We start from the raw sequence: 19,234 nt of genomic DNA on the forward strand, positions 1-19,234 counted from the left end.
GAAGAGAGAGAAGATGAAGAGAGCGGCAGACCCAGATGTAGAGACACAAAGAGATGTGGCGACGCGGCTGCCCTCCCACCAGAAGTTAGTGCATTCCCATTGGAGATGTGGGCTTGTCAGGTGTACCCCAGCCTGGCCAAGGACATCATTTCCCAGCCCCTTCCCATCCAGAGATGTGACTTCCTGCTGCCAATGGAATGTGGATAGAAGCACTGGGTGTCACTCTGCCTGGTGCCTTTAAGGAGCACATAGAGGTTCTCCACCCTTTCTTTGTGGTGGATTCTGTGGCCTCAGAAGGTGACCGAGCTCACGCTGGACGCAGCCTGCTGACCAGTAACGCCCAGCTGAACTATTCCGTGAGTGAGAATCAGATCTGCATTGGGTTACTCTAAGCTGCAAGAGGGCTTGTTTGTTACAGCAGCTGCCGTTACTGATGTCTACCGTCTCTAGCAGGAGACACCAGCAATGCAGGAGCTCTACCTAATAGCTCCTGCACAGGCCGGCAGGGCACTTACTAAACTTGTTCAGAGAGAGGACCTGACCCAGGGAAGCAGTGAGTGGACTGCTGATAAAGCAGGCCAAGAGGCCAAGCAACTGGTCTTTTTCAGGAAGTCAGCAAAATCGCTGTTGGACAAAGAAGTAGAGCAAGGGGCGGAAGTCCAATGGTCATTTCTGCTGTTGTGACCTGTGCGTCCCACTGGTCAAACAGGTGTGGGGGACAGCAGGCAGGAACCAAGGGCAGGCCAGCTTATGATGCAGGGGAGGCCCCCTCTTCGTGGTAAGTATGACCAGCTCCCCACAAGTCATCCTCCGTCCTCGGGCTGGCAGGGGACAAAGGCAACTGGGCTTCTCCCCACCCTCCTTCCTGACCTTGTGATGACCCCTCCCCCCCACCCCCCCCACCCCCAGTTCTGGATAAAACCAATATGAACTCCCAGTCGAGAGACAAACACCGGGATCCTTCTGACTGCTTGTTTGTGTCGAGATGAAGTGTCTGCCCCACCAACAGGCCCCCGGGAGCGTCTGGGAGGCAGGCCCCGGCTGGCACAGGCCACACCCGAGAGAGATGGGCTTCAGACACATGGAGGTGCTCCCCGGGGTGAGTCACTGCTCCCACCTTCCAGACGCACCCAGACAGCCCCACCGCGCTCTCAGCTCCAGTCTGAAATCACAGTCCGGCCACTGACTTGGCAACACCTCGCAAGCTAAGTGATGTCTGTCCACAAAACCAGACTCTTAGGATAAAATTCCTTTGGGCCAAAGAAGCCCTCACCTCCCACACAGTTCCCGGGACCGCAGACAGTAGGTAAAGTGTGAAGAAAGAGGACAAGAATCCCATGTGGCTCCAGGTGACTGGTCCCATCTCATCCCAGGGCCAGTTCTTTGTGACACCAACAAGGTCCCCCCTTCGGCCAAGTTCATTCCCACCACCAGGGATCCTTACTGCTGACATCTGCAAGTTGCTTTATGCTTTCAAAGACCTTTCACTTACAAAGGAAGGAAAGAGAAGGAGGTGAGAAAGGCAGAGTGAGGGGACCAGAGTCCAGCTACCTGGGAGAATGGGGTCACAACCATCTTTCTTCCAGAACCTTCAAGGCCTTTCTGTGTTATAGAATCCCCACAACGAGAGCATTTCTATTTCTGATCCAACCTCATCAGGCTGAGAACCACTGGCCGAGGACAGATGAGCCCTGCCCCCATAGCAAAGGGCCTCACAGACAGATGAGCCCTGCCCCCATAGCAAAGGGTCTCACAGCGTGAGCCCTGCCCCCATAGCAAAGCCCATCTACCTAAGTTAGGTCAGCCACAAACAACCCTCCCCTCCAAAGGCTGGAGAAAAGTCTATTCAGAGAAAAGCCGAAGTCGTTACCAAGGCCTACAGCTGCTTCTGTGTCCCCATCTCCCATCTCCCTCCCCCAACCCCACCTGCTCCTGCCACAATGGCCTCCAAACATGCCAAGGGCTCTCCTGCCTCAGGGCCTTTGCACATACTGTGCTCTCTGTTTAGAAAGTTCTTCCTGCAGGTATCAGCTCCACCCAGTTCCCACTTCATTTGGGAATCTGCTCAAGGTCATGCTATCAGAGAGGCCCTCCCTAATCTAAAATAAAATCCCTCTCCTGCCCCCACCCAGCCCCTGCAGCTTTCCATCCTGACAAGTTATCACCACCTGACACATCCTATGTTTATTTGCTGTCTGTCTTCCCTCCCAGAATCTAAGTGCCGTGACCACTGAACCCCACTGAATCCTGCGTGCTGCTGAGCTCCTGACTCCTAGAAGCATGCTGGGTACATGGTGGGAGCCCAGTGACTATTAGTCCAGCGAAAGAACCTGGAAACTGGGCTCTGGCTCAGCCTGACCACATTTCCATTGCTTACGGGGCCTTGTGCCTCTCGGCCAACACACCTCTTCTTTGTCACATTTCTGTGCTGAATCCAGCAACATCCAGGCAGGACCACAGAAGGCATCAGACACAGTAAACCAGCTCCTTGTGGACCACCCCAAGCCCCTCCTTGTGGGTGGGTTGGGTCTGCTGTAGGTCTCAGCTCCCCAGCAGACCAGAGGCCAAATGCTCTGTGGCCAGTTCTCAATTCGGGCCACGCTCTCTAGTAAGAGCCACCCAGGCTGCCCTGTGTTTCTAGCCAGGGTAAGTGTGCCGGTCACCACCAGGGGAGTTGGCACTGGCCTCCGTGCAGGAAGTGACTGGACCCCCTCCAAGCCCCGTCCCCAGGATGTACCATTGAGGGATGTGTCATATGGTTCGGCCTCTTCATAGTAACCCTCTGGAGACTCGATCTTTGGGGTGGAGAGCTGTTTCCGTTCTGGAATCTGTGGTATGAACAAATAAAACAAACATTTTCAGATACGATACACTGGGAACAACTTGGAATTAACCCTTTGGGTGGAAGGAGAGGGAACCAGAAGAAAAAAATGCCCAGCTTGGACGTCAAGCAAGTCGAGAGGGAGAACGGGGATTATCGTGACTCCCGTCAGCCACCCCATCCACAGTGTTTGGTTTGCATCCAGCTGGAGGGCTGTGGGTGCGTTGCTTAACCTCACCAAGCCTCAGCATTCCCCCCGCCTCCTGCAGAATGAGGCTCCGATGCCCACCACACACACAATACCATTGTACACATCATGACATAACACACTTGAAAGGCCAGATGGAGTCAGGCTGTCATGGTAGCTATGATGGCTTCTGCATAGAATACACTTTCTACAAAGACAAGGGCTGATCGGGGTACACAGAGGAAGAGGACCTGGCTTCTAACTCCCAAACTTCTCGCATAACAAGTTCAATCATTTGCTCAGCAGATACTGGATGGCTCCCACGGACTAGCTGAGGGACACATCCAGACGGTCAGGAGTCAGTCCTGAGAAAGTCTTAACTAGGTGCTCACAACTCCTTATCAAGTGCTTTAATAGACAAGGTCAGAGCTCCATGGGAGCGTGGAGGGTGTGATGAACATTTAGGACCAAGGAAGGATGCTCAGAGGACAGGACCACCCAGCATTTCTTACATGGCATGAGGGTGAATGAGCATAATTTGAGTAGAATAAAAAACATATGCAGGGCTTCCCTGGTGGCGCAGTGGTTGAGAGTCTGCCTGCCGATGCAGGGGACATGGGTTCATGCCCCGGTCTGGGAAGATCCCACATGCCGCAGAGCCGCTAGGCCCGTGAGCCATGGCCGCTGAGCCTGCACGTCCAGAGCCTGTGCTCCGCAACGGGAGAGGCCACAACAGTGAGAGGCCCGCGTACCGCAAAAAACAAAAACATATGCAACTGTGGAGAAGAACAGAGCATGAACATCGTTCTCTCTTCCATTATTCCATCTGTAAGATGGGCACTAGACTACGAAGGTAATCTCATAAGCAATAGCAGAGGAAAAAGAGAGATAGATGGTGGCATGAATATTACTATATATAGGTCATGAACGTGTAAGTGTCCATCCACACAAGTCCCTGAAGAGGGCCAAGGGAATATTCGTGATGAGAACAGAAATGGCAAAAGCTGAAGTGCATTCCCAGTCCTGGTTTTGAGAAGTCCTTGTGCTGCGTGTTCCACACGAGGGGCAGGCCTGGACCTTCGGGGGGTGCCAAGTGAAGACAGAGGACGGCTCTTAAGGTAAAGGGGGTGCAGGGAGATCGTAGGAGAGACGGGGCCCTGACCTCGGACGGACCCCTGGGCTGCTGGGGATTCCTTGCCCCACCAGGAACAGGGGCAGGAGGTGGGGAAATCTAGAAACCTTTGCCATGGAAAATGAGCTTCTTTGGGGGACCTATGACAGAGAGAGCTTCCCTAGGCCTGGCCCAGGCGATGGTGGGAGAACAGGCAGCGTGGGCTCACGTCCCCCGTGGGACAGTACTCAGCAGGGACCACAAGGGCGTCGGTTCCCAGCTTCCCCCGGGGGCAGAGTAATGCTCCTGCAGCTGCTGCACAAAACCAGGCTCCCCAGAGCCAAGTCTTCTGTGGCTTGGCGACTAGATCTATTTCTATGATCTCCAGAGTGAATGTAACTAGGTTCGAATCCAGCCTTTAGGAGTCCATAGATTTAACCATGGGTATGTGACAGCCTCTCTGGGTCTCACTTTCCCTCTTCATAAAACAGGAATAGTACTGGAGTTGTCGAGGATTCAAGGAGACAAAACGTGATGGTGCTTCCACAGGGCCTGGTGCGTATCCAGTACGAGGAGGCTGTTGTCATCGTTGTCTGGGGGCCTCCACGACCCAGGCGCCCTACAGGAGCCAGGTTACTGGATTGCTGTCCGGCAAGCTGAGACAGGTCCACATGAGGAGGGTCAGCAGAGGCCAGGCCACCACCTGGCTCCCATACCACGTCCTTCGAACTCCATCTGGCCCGACACCGAGAGAGCTGACCCAAGTCCCAGAGGCAGGCTCTGAGCAGCCTGCAGCCCCAGCAGGTGCGACACACAGCACGCAGGAAGGAACAGAATAATCTGCTCATTTCCTAAGCAGCCCAGCTGCACTCCGGGCCGGCTGCGGAAGGGCGACGGCTGCGAGCAGTACCTCCGGCCGGGCTCCTCGCCGGGGCGAGGGCCTCGCACATGGTGGACACATCTGGTAGCTGCTAGTGGATGACCCTTCGCCTCTGCTGCCCCTGGCCTGGAGAGACGTTTCTGCTCCTCTCGGCCACTCCCGGCCCCTCGGTCAGCCAGAGGAAGTGCTGCCTCTGAGAGCCTGCTTCCTGGGGTCTGAGGGGAAAATGTCTCCTTACCTGGGCCCCGACAAGGTCTCTGCTTTTGGGTCCTGGGGCTCAGGCTTCCTGCGTGGGCTGGGCCTCCAGCTGCAGCCTCCAAGAAGCCCCACTCCCCATACGGGGTGTGGGAACCCTTGTCTTGGTGAGGGCGTGGGGATCCCATCCGGAGGGAAGCTCTGAGCACCCAAGGTCTGGCTCTGGTCTGGATTCCCATGATTAGAATAGGACAGAAGGGGATTGAACCCTCCTGTGGGAACTCCTGCTGGGTCATTATCCCCACAGGGGGCCTGCCCTCCCATCTAGGAGTTGAGCACCAGGGGGTGTTTCTTGAGAGTCTCCCAAGCCTCTCACTGTGAAATCATCTGTAAATGGATCTATACAGAGAGGCAGATAGGGCAGTGGGGCAGGAATCTGACCTTCGGGGCTGGGTTCGAATCCTGACACTGGCACATCGAGCTGTGTGACTCTGGACAACTGACTTGACCTCTCTGGGCCTCAGTTCCTTTGCTATAAAATGGGGAGAGTAGAAGTACCTGTCACATGGGGTCACTGTAAGGATTAAACTGTGCTCAGCACTATTAAATAATAAATATTAGTGTTCACTAACCTTCAAAATAAGATATAAAAATATCAATCAAAGGGAGAAAAGGTGCCTGTAGGCATGTTTGGTGGGGGAAGAACAGGTGTACTCTGGGAGGATACAGAGGAAGTATTTGGGCATGACCTGGCTTATAGCAAGCTCAACTGCCTTAAAGAACAGGACAGCCCCTGTCCTCAAGGCGGCCAGGGCAAAAGATACGGGCCTGGGTCACGTTAAAGGACAAAACGATTCCAACAATTCAGAAGAGAGTCACATAATTACACAGGCGCGATGGCCTATTATCAGAGGAGCAAGAGATCCTAAACTCCCGGAATTAAGAATGAAGGAAAGTTACTTTATCATCATGATGATGAAGATGGTGCACATTCAACGAAGAAGCAGAAGATGTGTGACTTCGGAACCTGAAATAACTGAGGGTTCACAGGAAGGGACAGGGAAGAAAGCCACCCTGCTCAGCGTGACTTGCCAGAGATTGGCAAACTTTACCTGTAGAGAGCCAAACAGTCAATACTTAGGGATTTGCAGGCCATTCAGCGGCTCCGACCTCAGCTCTTCTACCCTGCTACTGTAGTGCAAAAGCACCCATAAATATACACAAATGAATAAGCGTGGCTGAATTCCAGCAAAATGTTATTTACAAAAGCAGGTGGTGCAGGATTCGGTCAGGGGGCTGTACCTGGCCAGTGCTGATTTAGATGAGACACAGAGCTGAAGATGCGGGGTGGCCCAGGTGACCTGGGGCAACCCTGCAGTTCTGAGCAACCTGCCCCAGAATGCACTGTGGAAGCTTCCGGGGTGGGGGCTAGCGGATCCAGCCCGAGCTCCCCAGACCAACCACGGTGACGGCCTTCCCTGCCCCCGCAGAGCAGCCTGCAGAAGTCCAGCCCCGATGCATGGTCAGGCCTCAGAGGGGAGGCGGGCGGAGGTGGCTGCCCAGGCCAGGAGCACAACGGTGCCAGCAGACGTCTGTCTCTCGGAAAGCAACCGCCGCACCTGGCTGTGCAGACCGTGGCCTGGAAGTACCACGGCTGCTGAGTCACTGGCCACACCCACAAGATCGCTCCAGACCCCTGGCTGCCCCCTCCAGTGTTGGACGGGCTGAGCCTGGGACAGAGGCCACGCTCCCGGCCCAGCCCTGGGCACTGAGGACCCCAGGCAGACGCCCAGCTTGCGCTACAGCCACCAGAGAGCCCGGGGCCGGGCATGCAAGAGGACAAGCCACCGTGGCGCCCTGAAGCTCCTGGGTCAGGGTGGGAAGGGACACGGCTTTCTCTGGCCGAGGAAGAGAGGTCACAGGGCCAACCAGGCCCAGGCTGCCACGCTCCCTCCCTCCCCAACTGCTTGCTGTTCTGGTTCTCCTCCTCCCTGTGAGAGCCAGAAGACACAGCTGTTCCCCGCTCCGCCCTGACACCGCTCCTCTGGGGGCCTTGGACTAAGTCTTCAGCCAGACTTGACCAGAGAGGAGGCTGGAGGGGAGCAGGCGTGTGTGGGCAGGCAGGGAGGACCCCGGGTTCTGCACCCCGCCTTCCTCACTCCACATCCAGAAGGCCCTGGGGTGGAGGTGGGCGACTGGGACAGAACTAGGAGGGACCTAGGAAAGGTCCTTCTCAGCAGAGCAATTCCACAAGGAGCGGAGACTGCCAAGGCCGCTCGCTCTGCTGGAAGTTGCCCCACGGCCTGGAGTACGTCCACGGGAACCGTCACCACGCATCTGAAAGGCCACACATCTCGGGTGGTGGTGTCTTTCCAGTGCAGCAATAGGTTCCTCTCGAGCCTCTCCTGGCCCCGATGGCCCACAGACACAGCTGATGCCGGGAGTCCGCTCCAGGGGACGACCACAGTCCTGGCCTTGATCGGAGGCCCTGCGTCTCACACCCCCTTCTGTGCCGGGGTCACAGAAGGCTAGCAAGGGAGCACTAAAAGCCAGCCAGAGTCCCGGGGCTGCCGGACTCTGTGACCACGACCCGGCCCCAGACCCTGGGTTCCCAGTCCACCACCACGTTTGTCAAACACGGGCTTCCAGAGCGAGTCACCGCTAAGAGGCTCCACCAGGTGAACGCCCCTCCCGTCTGGTGTGGACCCCTAAGCAGCTAGCTGCCCCACGTGGGGTGGGCAGTGGCACCCCACTGCACAGAGGCCAAAGGCACCCCGGTCAGAATCACACATGAACTCAGGCTAGGAAAGTTGCAGCCCTGGCTCAGAGCATCCACCTCTCCTTCCCCCCATCCGGCAAGGGGTGCTTGGGGCGTAACCGGAAAACCACAACACCTCCCGTCTGCTTAAAACCAGCAACAACTGGATGGGAGCTGAGAGGCCATGCCCCCTCCCCAAGTCCCGGCGCCAAAAGTGAGGGGAGCCTGCTGCGGAAAGGGACATGACTTGTACCTTTACTTGGCTAAGAAGCCGAGCTGAAGTCCGGGAGGCCGCAGAGTGGCCCAGAAACCAAGAAACTGCATACAAATCCTGGGCCTGCTACCTCCCAGTGGTGGGATCTTGGCCAGTTGTTTTAACTCCCTGAGCCTCTGTTTTTTGGCAGGTGGTGGGAGGACCATGTTTGTGTGCACCGAGTGGGCAGCGGCTCAGAACATGACAGTCACTCGTGGCATCAGCATATTGGGGTACCCAGGGCCTGATGCTCAGTCCATCAAGTCTGTCAGCCTGAGATGAAGGGTCCCTGCCAAGCTGTCACCCAGCTCCAGGGGCTCCTGCAGTGGGATGCTGCCCAGACATTCCAGGCCTGCCCTACCAGCTGTGAGAGCAGCGGGCAGAACCGTACTGCCCCCAGGAAGGCATGAATGAAGGGGCCAGTCTGGGGACGGGACCCCCTCAGTGGTGACCTGAGCCTACGGATCCGGTGATGGATGGCTTGGTGGGAGCTCAGTGACCGTGCAGTCCCACGGTCCCAGAAATCCTTCCCAGCCAGATCCTAGCGTGGAAAGAACTTGGGTTCAAGTTCTGCCACTTCAAGGCTGTGTGACACTGGGATATTATAAACTCACTGATTCTCGGTTCTTCACCCATAAAATGTAAATACTACCACTCACCTCACTGAATACCACGCCCCCTGAATAAGAGGAGCTTAGGTGAGAGATGTTTACGTTCCTTTCATTTAAACACCAGGAAACAGAGGGCCAGAGACCTTAACTAACCTGCTCAAGGTCAAGGAGCTAGTACCTGGCAGAGCTGGACTCTGAACCCAGGTCTGTAGGAGTCCATAAATCCATCCATCCACGAACATGCGTGTGGCCTACTGTGTGCAGACACAGGACACGAAGCAGTAAACGAGACAAGTCCCTGATCCAGGGAGCTTACACCTACTCTGGGAGGCAAATAATAAACATGGAGGGGTAACTGGGCGGCGTGGCAGGCAGTAATGGGGGCAGGCACTGAGGTGGGATGCCTCACATGGGTAAGTCAGGGAAAGTCTGTCTAAGAATGTCTGAGACAGGAGGAGGGGGCAGCCTTTGAGGGGCCAGGGCCCAGGGACTGCAGAGTCCCTGAGGCAGGACTGACCACAGGGGACAACCCAGGAACAGAAAGGAGGCTGGTGGAGAGCAGATGCAACAAGGCTGGAGACGCAGCTGGGCCAGACCGTGTAGGCCCTGGGGCCACGTGAAGGAATGTGGATGTTCTGTCCCAAGTCCAGTGAGAGCTCTTGGTGGGTTTCAAGCAGGAAGTGGTGTGATGTGGTTTACATTTCTGAAAGGTCACTGTGGCCTGAGCTGGTGCCCATGTCTGTACAAGGCCCCGCTCACGGGGTGCTGGTGAAGAGCCTGGCCTAGCCTCGGACACACAGGGACCCTCATCTCGCACTGCCGTTCCTCTTTGCGCTGAGCAAATGATGTCACCTGCTAGCACGCTTACTTGTCTCCGTCCCTCCCAGTGCCCCGGACCCCACAGACAACAGGTGCTCCGAAAATGCCAGACGCTTGGCGGACTGACACCTGCGAGAAGCATTGGACCTTCACGGGACCCAAGTCAGGGAAATGAGGGGTCCCGGACCCACACTTACGATCTTGGGTGGCGGAAGGTCTGGAAGACTCTTCTGAGGGGCCGAGGAGTGCTGGCTGGGCTCGCCGTTAGTCAGTGGGCTCTGCTCCTCGGGCGCTGTGGGAAGCAAGCAGAAGAGGGCTTTGATGAGGGGCACCCAGGCTTGCAGTGGAGTCTCAGTAGCCAGGAATGTCTGGTCACATGAGCCCCCAGTTCTATTTGGGCAGGTGTTAATTACCCAGGCAGGCGGTCCCTGGAGCCAGTGTTGTTTTTCCTCCAAGAATAGGGTAGATCGGCCATGGGCAGTTTCCTCAGGAGGAACTGGTTTGAGGTTTCTGGTAGGTTCCGCACCCTCTCCTCCACCGGCCCCATGTCCAAAACGCCCTGGCCACAGAGCTTCAGTGAGTGGAGGAGCTGCCCGTGGTCACTATATTGAGCTGCTCTCAGCACCGACCCTGTGATTACCTCTGTCCACCCCATGGTTTCCCCGGAAGGCAAACAACCTAGGGCCCGGGGGCTGCTTTAGTGCAGGGGACTTCTGCGGAGCCCACGCTTGGTGGTGGGGCAGGAGGTGAAAGCCACACTGGGGACCTTGGCCACCAACCCTCTGTGCACTTTTAAGGAAAAGGCCCCAAAGGCTCTTCTGAGCCTGACCATTTCAGCAGGTGGCCAAGCCAGCTGGGGACAGACAGGTTCAGGCAGATCTGACCCTGGGGCTTTGCTGGCTGATGTCCTGAAGCCAAGTCTTTAACAGGACCGAATGTTTGGGGATGCTGTGTTCCCACCTCTTGCTAAGCCTCTGCCTTTGAGTCACAGGCTTGAGAGCTGCGAGACGGGGGCTTCTAATCCCCTCTCCTCTGCAGCTAGGCAGCTCTGCAAACCTCTGGGCCTCCCTGGGGTCCTGCTGGACCCACTCCTGAGGGTTTTCAGACAAAAGCAGAGAGCAGAACAGAGAAGATTAAGAAGCCATGGAAGACACCACCTGTCCTTCCAGTGGAAGGTAAGATGTTCTGCCAAGTGATTACCTTTGAACAAAACCTTCGATCGAATATTAAGGCAGCTGCTGACATCACCGACTCCTCGCCATCACCCCCCCCCCCAACACACACACACTCATAAAATCCAGACTTCTGTCAAAAGTCATAAAGCTGGGGCTGTGGGATCAGCACCTATACAGCTGCTTTCTTAGAGCATCTGAATTATAACTTCCTATTCCTGGGACGATGCTGGGAAACGCTGAGAGATTTTAGGGACTGAATCCTTATCCACGAAGGGGACACGAGACCTTTAAGAGGCAAGGAGGTGGCCTGATGAGACATCCCAAAATACATCAACCCCAAATAGCATCACCCAAAATGCGACTTCCAAAAATAACCCCACCAGGCCTGTCTGTGGTCCTGGCTGGGAGGAAGGAGGGGTGGGACGGGACCAAGGCTTATACTGGCCCCCTTCCTGGGAGCTGGCCACTCCATCAGCGGCAGACCCGTACCTTTGTCTTGGGACTCGGCATCCTGTTGCTTGTGGACCGTCACTTTGTTCATATAAATGTACTCCTCGTCAGAACCTGCAGAAGGAGGATGGAAGACACAGGCTTCATGTGATTTCATGAAGGGAAAGGGCCTCTAGAGAGAAAGGATGTCCCCTCCACCCCTCAGAGACATTGTCATCAGCCTGGATTCCAGTAAAAGCATACAACATTTTGAGTTGATTGAAAGAGTCCACTGTAGAAAGAGCTGACAGATTTCCAAAAAAAGAAATACCACATTGCTGACTGTTAGTTTTCTAGCCTGGGGGGAGGGGAGGGGAGGGAAGGGAAGGGGAGGATACAGAAGGATAGCTTTGGGAATAAAAGGCTTAAGTGGAAAAGCACCCATACCTTAAAGATCTGCCTCATATTCCACCAAGCAGAGATTTCTCTGGGTTTCCTAGCATTTTGTTTAAATTGTAAAACATTTCCTATCAGTCATTCTCACCCTAGTCTGAATTACACTCATGGGCTAATCAGAGTGAGGTCTATATAAGATAGGTCATATTCAGGACCTGGAAGTTTAGCTCCCAGGCCTCTAGGTGGGGTGCCACTGTGGGGGCCTGAGCTCTGGGTTTGGAGTGGGGAGTGTGCTGGGATTTGGACCTGCAGGACCAGCAGCTACCTGCTCTACCTGCAGTGCACAGCCCTTCCCCTCCTTTAAAAACATTTCTGTACAGGCTGTCACCTTCCCCGTGCATGTCTAGGCAGAGAAAGGCTTTGACCCTTTCTTCAGAAGCCTGCAGAGGAGACTGATCTGAGTGTTTCTCCTCCTAGAAATCCTCCTGCATTTCTTTGTGCCTCTTAATTTGCATTGCCTAGAAACTTGCAGCTGATAAATTCCAGTGGCTGGAGATGGTGCTACAGAGCCAAGGAGCCCAATTCAAACCCCTGGCGAAGGAGGCAGTTCAGCGCCAGCCAGTTCCACACCACAGACCGCCTAGACTCCAGCCAGCAGGCCTGCGTCAACAGAGCCCTGAGAACCCAGAGGAACAGGAGGAGGATACGGCTGGATGGATCTTCCTCCATCAGCCCGTGGGATTGCCACCCTGGTGCCCTGCCCTACCAGAACCAGTCAGCAACGTCACCCCTATACCAAGGGCCGCAGCAGCTTATCAGAGGGAACTACAAGGTCTAAACGTAGTTATCCACAACTTGCATACTTCCACTGAGGGGCTGGGTCTGTACCTCCTCCAGAGCACGGCACAGGATTAAAGCACTCTGCAGGGAGAAGCAGGAGACAGGGTAGGGGATGGGGGACGGGGGGCCTCGGCCAAGCTCTGCCATTAACAGTAATTCTGAGCAAAACAGCTAACCTGTGTGCCTTAGTTCTCTTGCCTGCATAGTATGGAAAATAATTGTGATGAAATATTGCCTAGTTCTACCTAACTGAAATTTTCAAATGTACAAAACTCAAACGTTAGGGAATTTGAAAAAGTAAGGTAACCTTGTAACTAACAAAGATTAAAAATCACAGCCTAGGGCTTCCCTGGTGGCGCAGTGGTTGAAAGTCCGCCTGCCGATGCAGGGGACACGGGTTCGAGCCCCGGTCCAGGAGGATCCCACATGCTGCGGAGCGACTGGGCCCGTGAGCCATGGCCGCTGAGCCTGCGCGTCCGGAGCCTGTGCTCCGCGACGGGAGAGGCCACAATAGTGAGAGGCCCGCATACCGCAAAAAAAAAAAAAGACAGCCTAAAACATGGGAAATAATTCAAAGGCTCAATAATAGGAAAATGGTGAAAGAAACCATGGCACATCAACATAGGTAACAGCAGGTCACCTTTAAGAGTAAATGGATTACCGGCACAACCATTTTGGAAGTGATCTTGGAGGATAATTTAATTTTAAGTGTTCATATTCTGTAACCCAACATTTCCGCTGCCAGAAATCTATCTTGAAGATAAACTCCAGCATGTAAACAAAATTTTATTTGAGGGTGTTTACTGCAATATTATATGAGGTTTTTTTTTTTTAAGAACAAAACTTAAATGCCCACGAATAGGGGGCTGGTTGAATATTATTGTTCATCCATGGATGGACACTACCCACCTGTGAAAAATCACAAAGTAGCTCTATGTCTGCTGTTTACAAAGATATCCAAAAATCACAGTTAAAGGATCATGTTTCAGAAAAGCAAAAAAAAAAAGAAAGAAAGAAAGAAAGAAAAAGTATGAGAACTGTCAACATAGGGAAATGTGCACAGGCAGCAATTCTAAATGTAAAAATAATGCAAAGCAGAGTACAGAGGCAAACCACAGCTACATGAAAATATCCCGATGACACCGATAAAGATCAAAAAAGGAAGTGGAGGAATGTAAATAGTGTTTAATGTTCATTTCACATTCTTTTCTTTTTTCATACTGTTAACTAAGCCCACACTCCCGTACAAAAGAAAAGGCAAGATATTGTTGTTATTGTTTTAACTGTTAGACTCTGAGCAGGTGCTTCCCCCCCAAGACGGTGATCTGTAAATTGCAGAGAAAGCTGGCACTGGCCGTGTCACCAGGCTGCGTCTCCCTCCTTGGACACTCTGCAGGCCATGCTTGACTAGGTGTTGATTCTCAACACCATCCAGTTGGTAGGTAAGAGGCTCCCAGGACCATCTGCAATCCTGTGAACTTGGCCCTGGAAAGAGAAGCCTGATGAGCTGTCCCAGGTCTGGGAGGCAGCAGCCTCGGGTTGGAGAATTTCCATCATTGTCTCATTCATTTTCAGAAGTGCACTGAGCACCAGCACTGTACTAGGTGCTGGGGATACAGCAGAGAACAAAACAGACATTGTCTCTGCCGTTGTGAACTCACCAGATCGGGGGAGGGAGAGGGAGAGGGGGCAGACCCAGATTGGGTAGTCGCACAGGTATGTGGGAAATGACAGCAGCTACAGGTACGGTGGAAAGGAGAGCTCATCGTGCTTTGAGCAAGTGTGTGGATCCTGGGGGAACGACCCTTCTCTGAAGAGGGTGGTGGGAAGGGGTAGGGAGGAGGGGCCCGGACCCTCTTACTACAGCTGCATAGACTGAACGTTTGAAGCATTTCCCATCACAGGGGCAGCCCTGAAATGTTCCCAGAGTCTCTGAGCAGGGTACTGGGGGGCCCACAAGGTTAAGACAGGAAAAAATATTGGGCCCCCAATAGACAGACCTCAATCCATGTCTTGACCTTACCACCTAGACAAAAGGCAGAGAGTGGAAAATTCAGTAATACACTGAAGATCGGAAAATGGAAAATTCCATTTGAAAAGTGCACACACACACACACACACACACACACACACACACACACACACACACACACACTCATGCTCTGCCCCAAATGTGTTGAAGTAAACACCAGCTCAGCCAGTGGAGACCACAGCCTATCTTGAAATGATCATCCTGCCTCCACCTGTAAGTCCCGTCAGGCTGAGTTAATTTTCTGGAAGATACACAGTGAGGCAGGCATGGGAAGCTGAGAGAAAACGACCAACGCGTTCAATTTAAGGGGCTTTGGATTCTATCCCGTGCAGCATAATTAACCTGGTACAGACTCATCTGGACCGTGGAGAGAGGAGGGGAGCGTAATGGTTAGGTCTGCTGGCCCAGGCCCAAGCCTGGGCTCTGCCACGCATGGCCATGTGCCTAAAGTAACTTTCCAAACCTCAGTTCCCTTGTTGGTAAGATGGGGACAGCAACTCCCTCACTGCCTTCGGACGGGGTTAGATGACATAATCCAAGTCATTTCATTCATTAAGCACGGGGCTGGGAAATGGTAAGAGCACAGAAAGTGTGAGCTGCTGTTATAACCACTCTGCCATCCGAGAGGGTGCAAAGAGGACCAGAGGGGAAGTTCGAAAACAGTGGCTATTCATCCGTGGGCACTGACCTGGAGAACAGAAGTGACAGCCGAAGGCCTTGGTACGGCTATGCGCATTTTATCGGTGGTCTGGGTGTGCTCTGGGGGCAATTCACACTGGGGGGCCCCCGACCCGTTCTCAGCAGCTCCTGCAACCCTACAAACTGCAGAGAGCAAGGGTGGGCAAGGCCTGACTTTATGAGAGCAGAACATACACACATCAAAGGTGAAACAGAGGTCACCCTACAGGAAGCCACACTAGACCACAAAGGGGACCCCACACCGGGAGCCCTGATGGAGTGGTGAGAACCAAGAAGCAGAGGTCAGACGCCATCACAGGGGTGTTTCTCAATTCCCAACAAAGGTGTTCTTTATCATTAAACATTCGCAGGTTGGAGCACATCTAAATGGCCTGGGAGTGTGCTCTGTAAAGAATTCCACCGATGAGTCCTTCTGTGGAGTGATTCATCCCTCTGTAACTTACCTGCTTTGTAATGGGGATTTCCCATCTGCTCATCCCACCTTTGATGTGCTACTGACCAGCACTCAAGGCAGGTCAGCAGATGCTCACTACAAAGCTAGGAGGAGCCTGTAGAGCTCAAAGGCAATGAAGGGGCTGCCGGAAAACCCCTCTGATGAAAGGCTAGGGGAGCCAGATTATGCCGACGGAAGAGAAGGCTGCCGGGCATATAGCAACATGCTCCAGCTTCATGACTTCTCTGATCTTCAGACAATAGGAACTAATTCCACAGGGAACAAAAAAAAAAAGGAAAAGGGACTTTGAAATGTAGCCCAGTGGACGCAGGCTGGATGTCAGGGAGGAGTCCCTGACTGTGATGGCCAAAGAAGGTGCACTTCCCTCCCTGGCAAGGATCTGGGCTATTCCTACTGTGAGACAGATGGATTAGATGTCCTCTTACTGTCCCTTACTGTCCCCAAAATATCACTTTCAATTCTCAAACATCCGATATAAAAATAAACTCGACTAAACTGTTATGACTTCACAAGAAGGTGTTTCTTTAAAAAAAAAACACCTGTGCTAGAAATGAAACCGTATGTCCACAAGAAGACTTGTACAAGGCTGTTCAAAGCAGCCTTATTATTCATATTAGCGCAAATCTGCAAACAACCCAAATGTCCATCAGCAGTGAATGGACGAGCAGATTGCAGTATATTCGCAGAAGGGAACACCATTCAGTCCACAGCATGGAGTGACGGGGGCCAGACCCAAGGCACAAACCACCCAATTCCATTCATAGGAGGCTCCAGAATGGGCACCGCTAATCAATGGTGGTAGAAATCTGAAAAATGGTTGCCTTGGGGTGGGGCTAGGGAGGAATTCTTGCCCTGGGAAGGGGCAAGAGTGAATTTTCTGAGATGATAGAGATGTTCTACGTCTTATTTTGGGTGGTGGGTGCACAGGTGCATACAGCTGTCAAACCTCACTGAACTGGGCTTCCCTGGTGGCGCAAGTGGTTGAGAGTCCGCCTGCCGATGCAGGGGACGCGGGTTCGTGCCCCAGTCCGGGAAGATCCCACATGCCACGGAGCGGCTGGGCCCATGAGCCATGGCCGCTGAGCCTGCACGTCCAGAGCCTGTGCTCCGCAACGGGAGAGGCCACAACAGTGAGAGGCCCGCGTACCGCAAAAAAAAAAAAAAAAAAAAAAAAAAACGAAAAAAATAAACAAACTCACTGAACCAACTCCTGAAGATCTGTGTACTTGACTGGATACAAAATCTAGCTCAATTAAGAAGATAGAAAACCAATGAACTCACAGTTCTGTGATTTACAAAGTCTTAAAACAATGTTTTCCTGTTTTCCCTTGGGCTGTATGACACTGGGCAAGTTATTTACACTCTCCAGGCCTGAGTCTCCTCATCTGTAATAACAGCAGCAACCCCACAGGGGTGTCTTGAAGATGAAGCCCGAGCAATACATGTGCGGGCGGGAAGTGCTCAATTAAGCATTAGCTATGATTATACCAGTTTATTATCCCTTCTCTACTTTCAACCATAAGGAAAAGTGCTCTTCGTGGGCTACTGTGTTGAGTGTTCAGAAACTCCTGGGGCTGCCGTACACGTCCCGTCACTCTTGCACTATTGTTACGGGCTGAACTATGTCCCCCTCAAAATGCACGAATTAAGTCCTAACCCTGAATACCTCAGAATGTGACTGTATTTGGAGAAAGTGTCTTTAAAGACATAATTAACATTAAATGAGGCCACTGGGGCGGGCCCTGATCCAGTATGAATGGTGTCCTTATAGGAAGAGGAAATTTGGACACCGCCATTCACACAGAGGAAAGATGGTGTAAAGACCCAGGGAGAAGGGGACCATCGACATGCCAAGGAGAGAGGCCTCAGAAGGAACCAATCCTGATTTTTAGCCTCCAGAACTGTGACAAAGTGCGTTTCTGTTGTTCAACCCAGTCTGTGGGGTGTCATTATGGCAGCTCTAACACACGTACAACCATCGTCCTGCTTCCACGGGGACCTCTTTACTAAGGCCCCGGCCACACTCACTGCTGCTTTTGGTGTAAAGCCGGAGGAGCTCGGCCAGGCCACTCTTCTTCACCACAGCTGTGCTGCTCAGGTTCTCTTGGTCAAGAATCCTGAGGAAGTCATCCAGCTCTGTCAGCAGCTGCTCCAGGGCTAGAGACAGAAAACAGAAGAATCCCTTATAGCAGCTGCCTTCTCTCCAAAGGCCCAGCTCAGACACACCTCCGATCCCACAGCATCCCACGACGGACCCTCCGGTCTTGAGGGGTGGGGTCCAGGGTGAGGCCAGGCAGCACATGGGGGGCCCAGCCAATAGGTGCAATTCCCAGTGCCAGCATCGCTGGGGAGAGGCAAACAGGCCCTTGGCTTCGAGATGGACAACCTCGGCCAAAGCTGCGGGGCTACCATTTGCTGGAGTGACAGTGGCCAAGGTGGTCCAGTCAAGTCTATCAGGCTGTGAGAATCTGGAAACAGGATTTTCTTCCTAATAAAGGTCAATCAAAACAGCTCAGGGTCTGGGGAACTTGAACACAGATCAGACCCCCAACCGTCAAAAGAAATGCTGTGGTTGACCCAGTTGTTAATCCTTTCCCCAAGGATGGGGAAACACAGAGTCACTTCAGGGAGATGAAACAGTGATTACTCTGTGCCCGCAGGAATGTGGACAACCTATCCAAAGCCACACTTGGACAAACGAAGCCTTTCCCTGAGATTCTTCAGTGACTTCAGAGCCACTTCAATTGCCACTAGGCCAGCGTCACTCCCAAGCTGGTTAAGGGCTGTGGTGCCTCGGATCTAGTTGTCAAATACGCCTCTCTCAAGGGCCACTGTTATAGAAGCACTGGCCAATTTCTAGCTGGAAGTACATTGCAGAAACATCAGTGCAGCGGGCAACAGTCTAGGTGCAGGGCCTTCCCCATTACTGTTGTTGTTATTATTGTTAATGACCGAAATCTCTATTAAGAACAGGATGCTGCATTCCCTGCTGGGGTCCTCACCTTGGCGCTCCCTGCCCAGCTGGCTCTCCAGAACGTGCTCATTAATGGCAGCAGCTCCTTGAGGGTCTAAACAACGCTTTCCAACCCTGGCTGCATTGGAATCACCTGGAGAGATTTTAAAACTCCTAATGTCTAAGCCGCACCCAGACTGATGATATCAGGATCTCTGGGAGTGAGACCCAGGAGTTATTAGGTCTTAAACCTCCTCAGGTGATTCCAATATGCAGCCAACGCTGAGAAGCATGGGTCTAAATGTAATGCCAGGGGCCACAACTGAGGGCCCTCCTTCCGACAGCAGCCAAGACGCCCAGACCGCCCTCCACCGCCTGCTGCTGGAACTCTAAGCGGTCACACAATCTCTCCAAGCTCATTCCCTCATCTGTAAAGTGGAGAAGACTGTGTGGGCCCTGCCCATCTCACAAGGTGGGTGTAAAAGACAAAATCTGTGAAGCTCTTCACAGCGATGCTTGTGAAATGCTATGCTAACCACACAAAGAGCTTTGTCATCATCGTCTCCTCCCATCCTGTGACATCATTAGTTATTTCTTATTCTCCACCAGTAGCATTCGTCT

The 19,234-nt window shown here is 53.2% G+C and overlaps 1 protein-coding gene across 2 annotated transcripts in view; it reads right to left on the reverse strand.

Moving 5' to 3' along the window:
- AFAP1L2 (actin filament associated protein 1 like 2) overlaps window positions 1–19,234 on the reverse strand; it is a 98,654-nt gene that overhangs the window by 20,245 nt on the left and 59,175 nt on the right. For both annotated transcript variants that reach the window (XM_082674113.1, XM_082674112.1), the window contains exons 3-6: window positions 17,689–17,817; window positions 11,300–11,374; window positions 9,833–9,927; window positions 2,738–2,828 (exon numbers count right to left, since the gene is read on the reverse strand). In XM_082674113.1, coding sequence (XP_082530239.1) covers window positions 2,738–2,828; window positions 9,833–9,927; window positions 11,300–11,374; window positions 17,689–17,817 — 390 coding nt within the window. The remainder of the gene's footprint in view (window positions 1–2,737; window positions 2,829–9,832; window positions 9,928–11,299; window positions 11,375–17,688; window positions 17,818–19,234) is intronic.

The sequence above is a fragment of the Grampus griseus genome, assembly GCF_964374135.1.
Source record: "Grampus griseus genome assembly, chromosome: 16".
Lineage (NCBI taxonomy): Eukaryota > Metazoa > Chordata > Mammalia > Artiodactyla > Delphinidae > Grampus > Grampus griseus.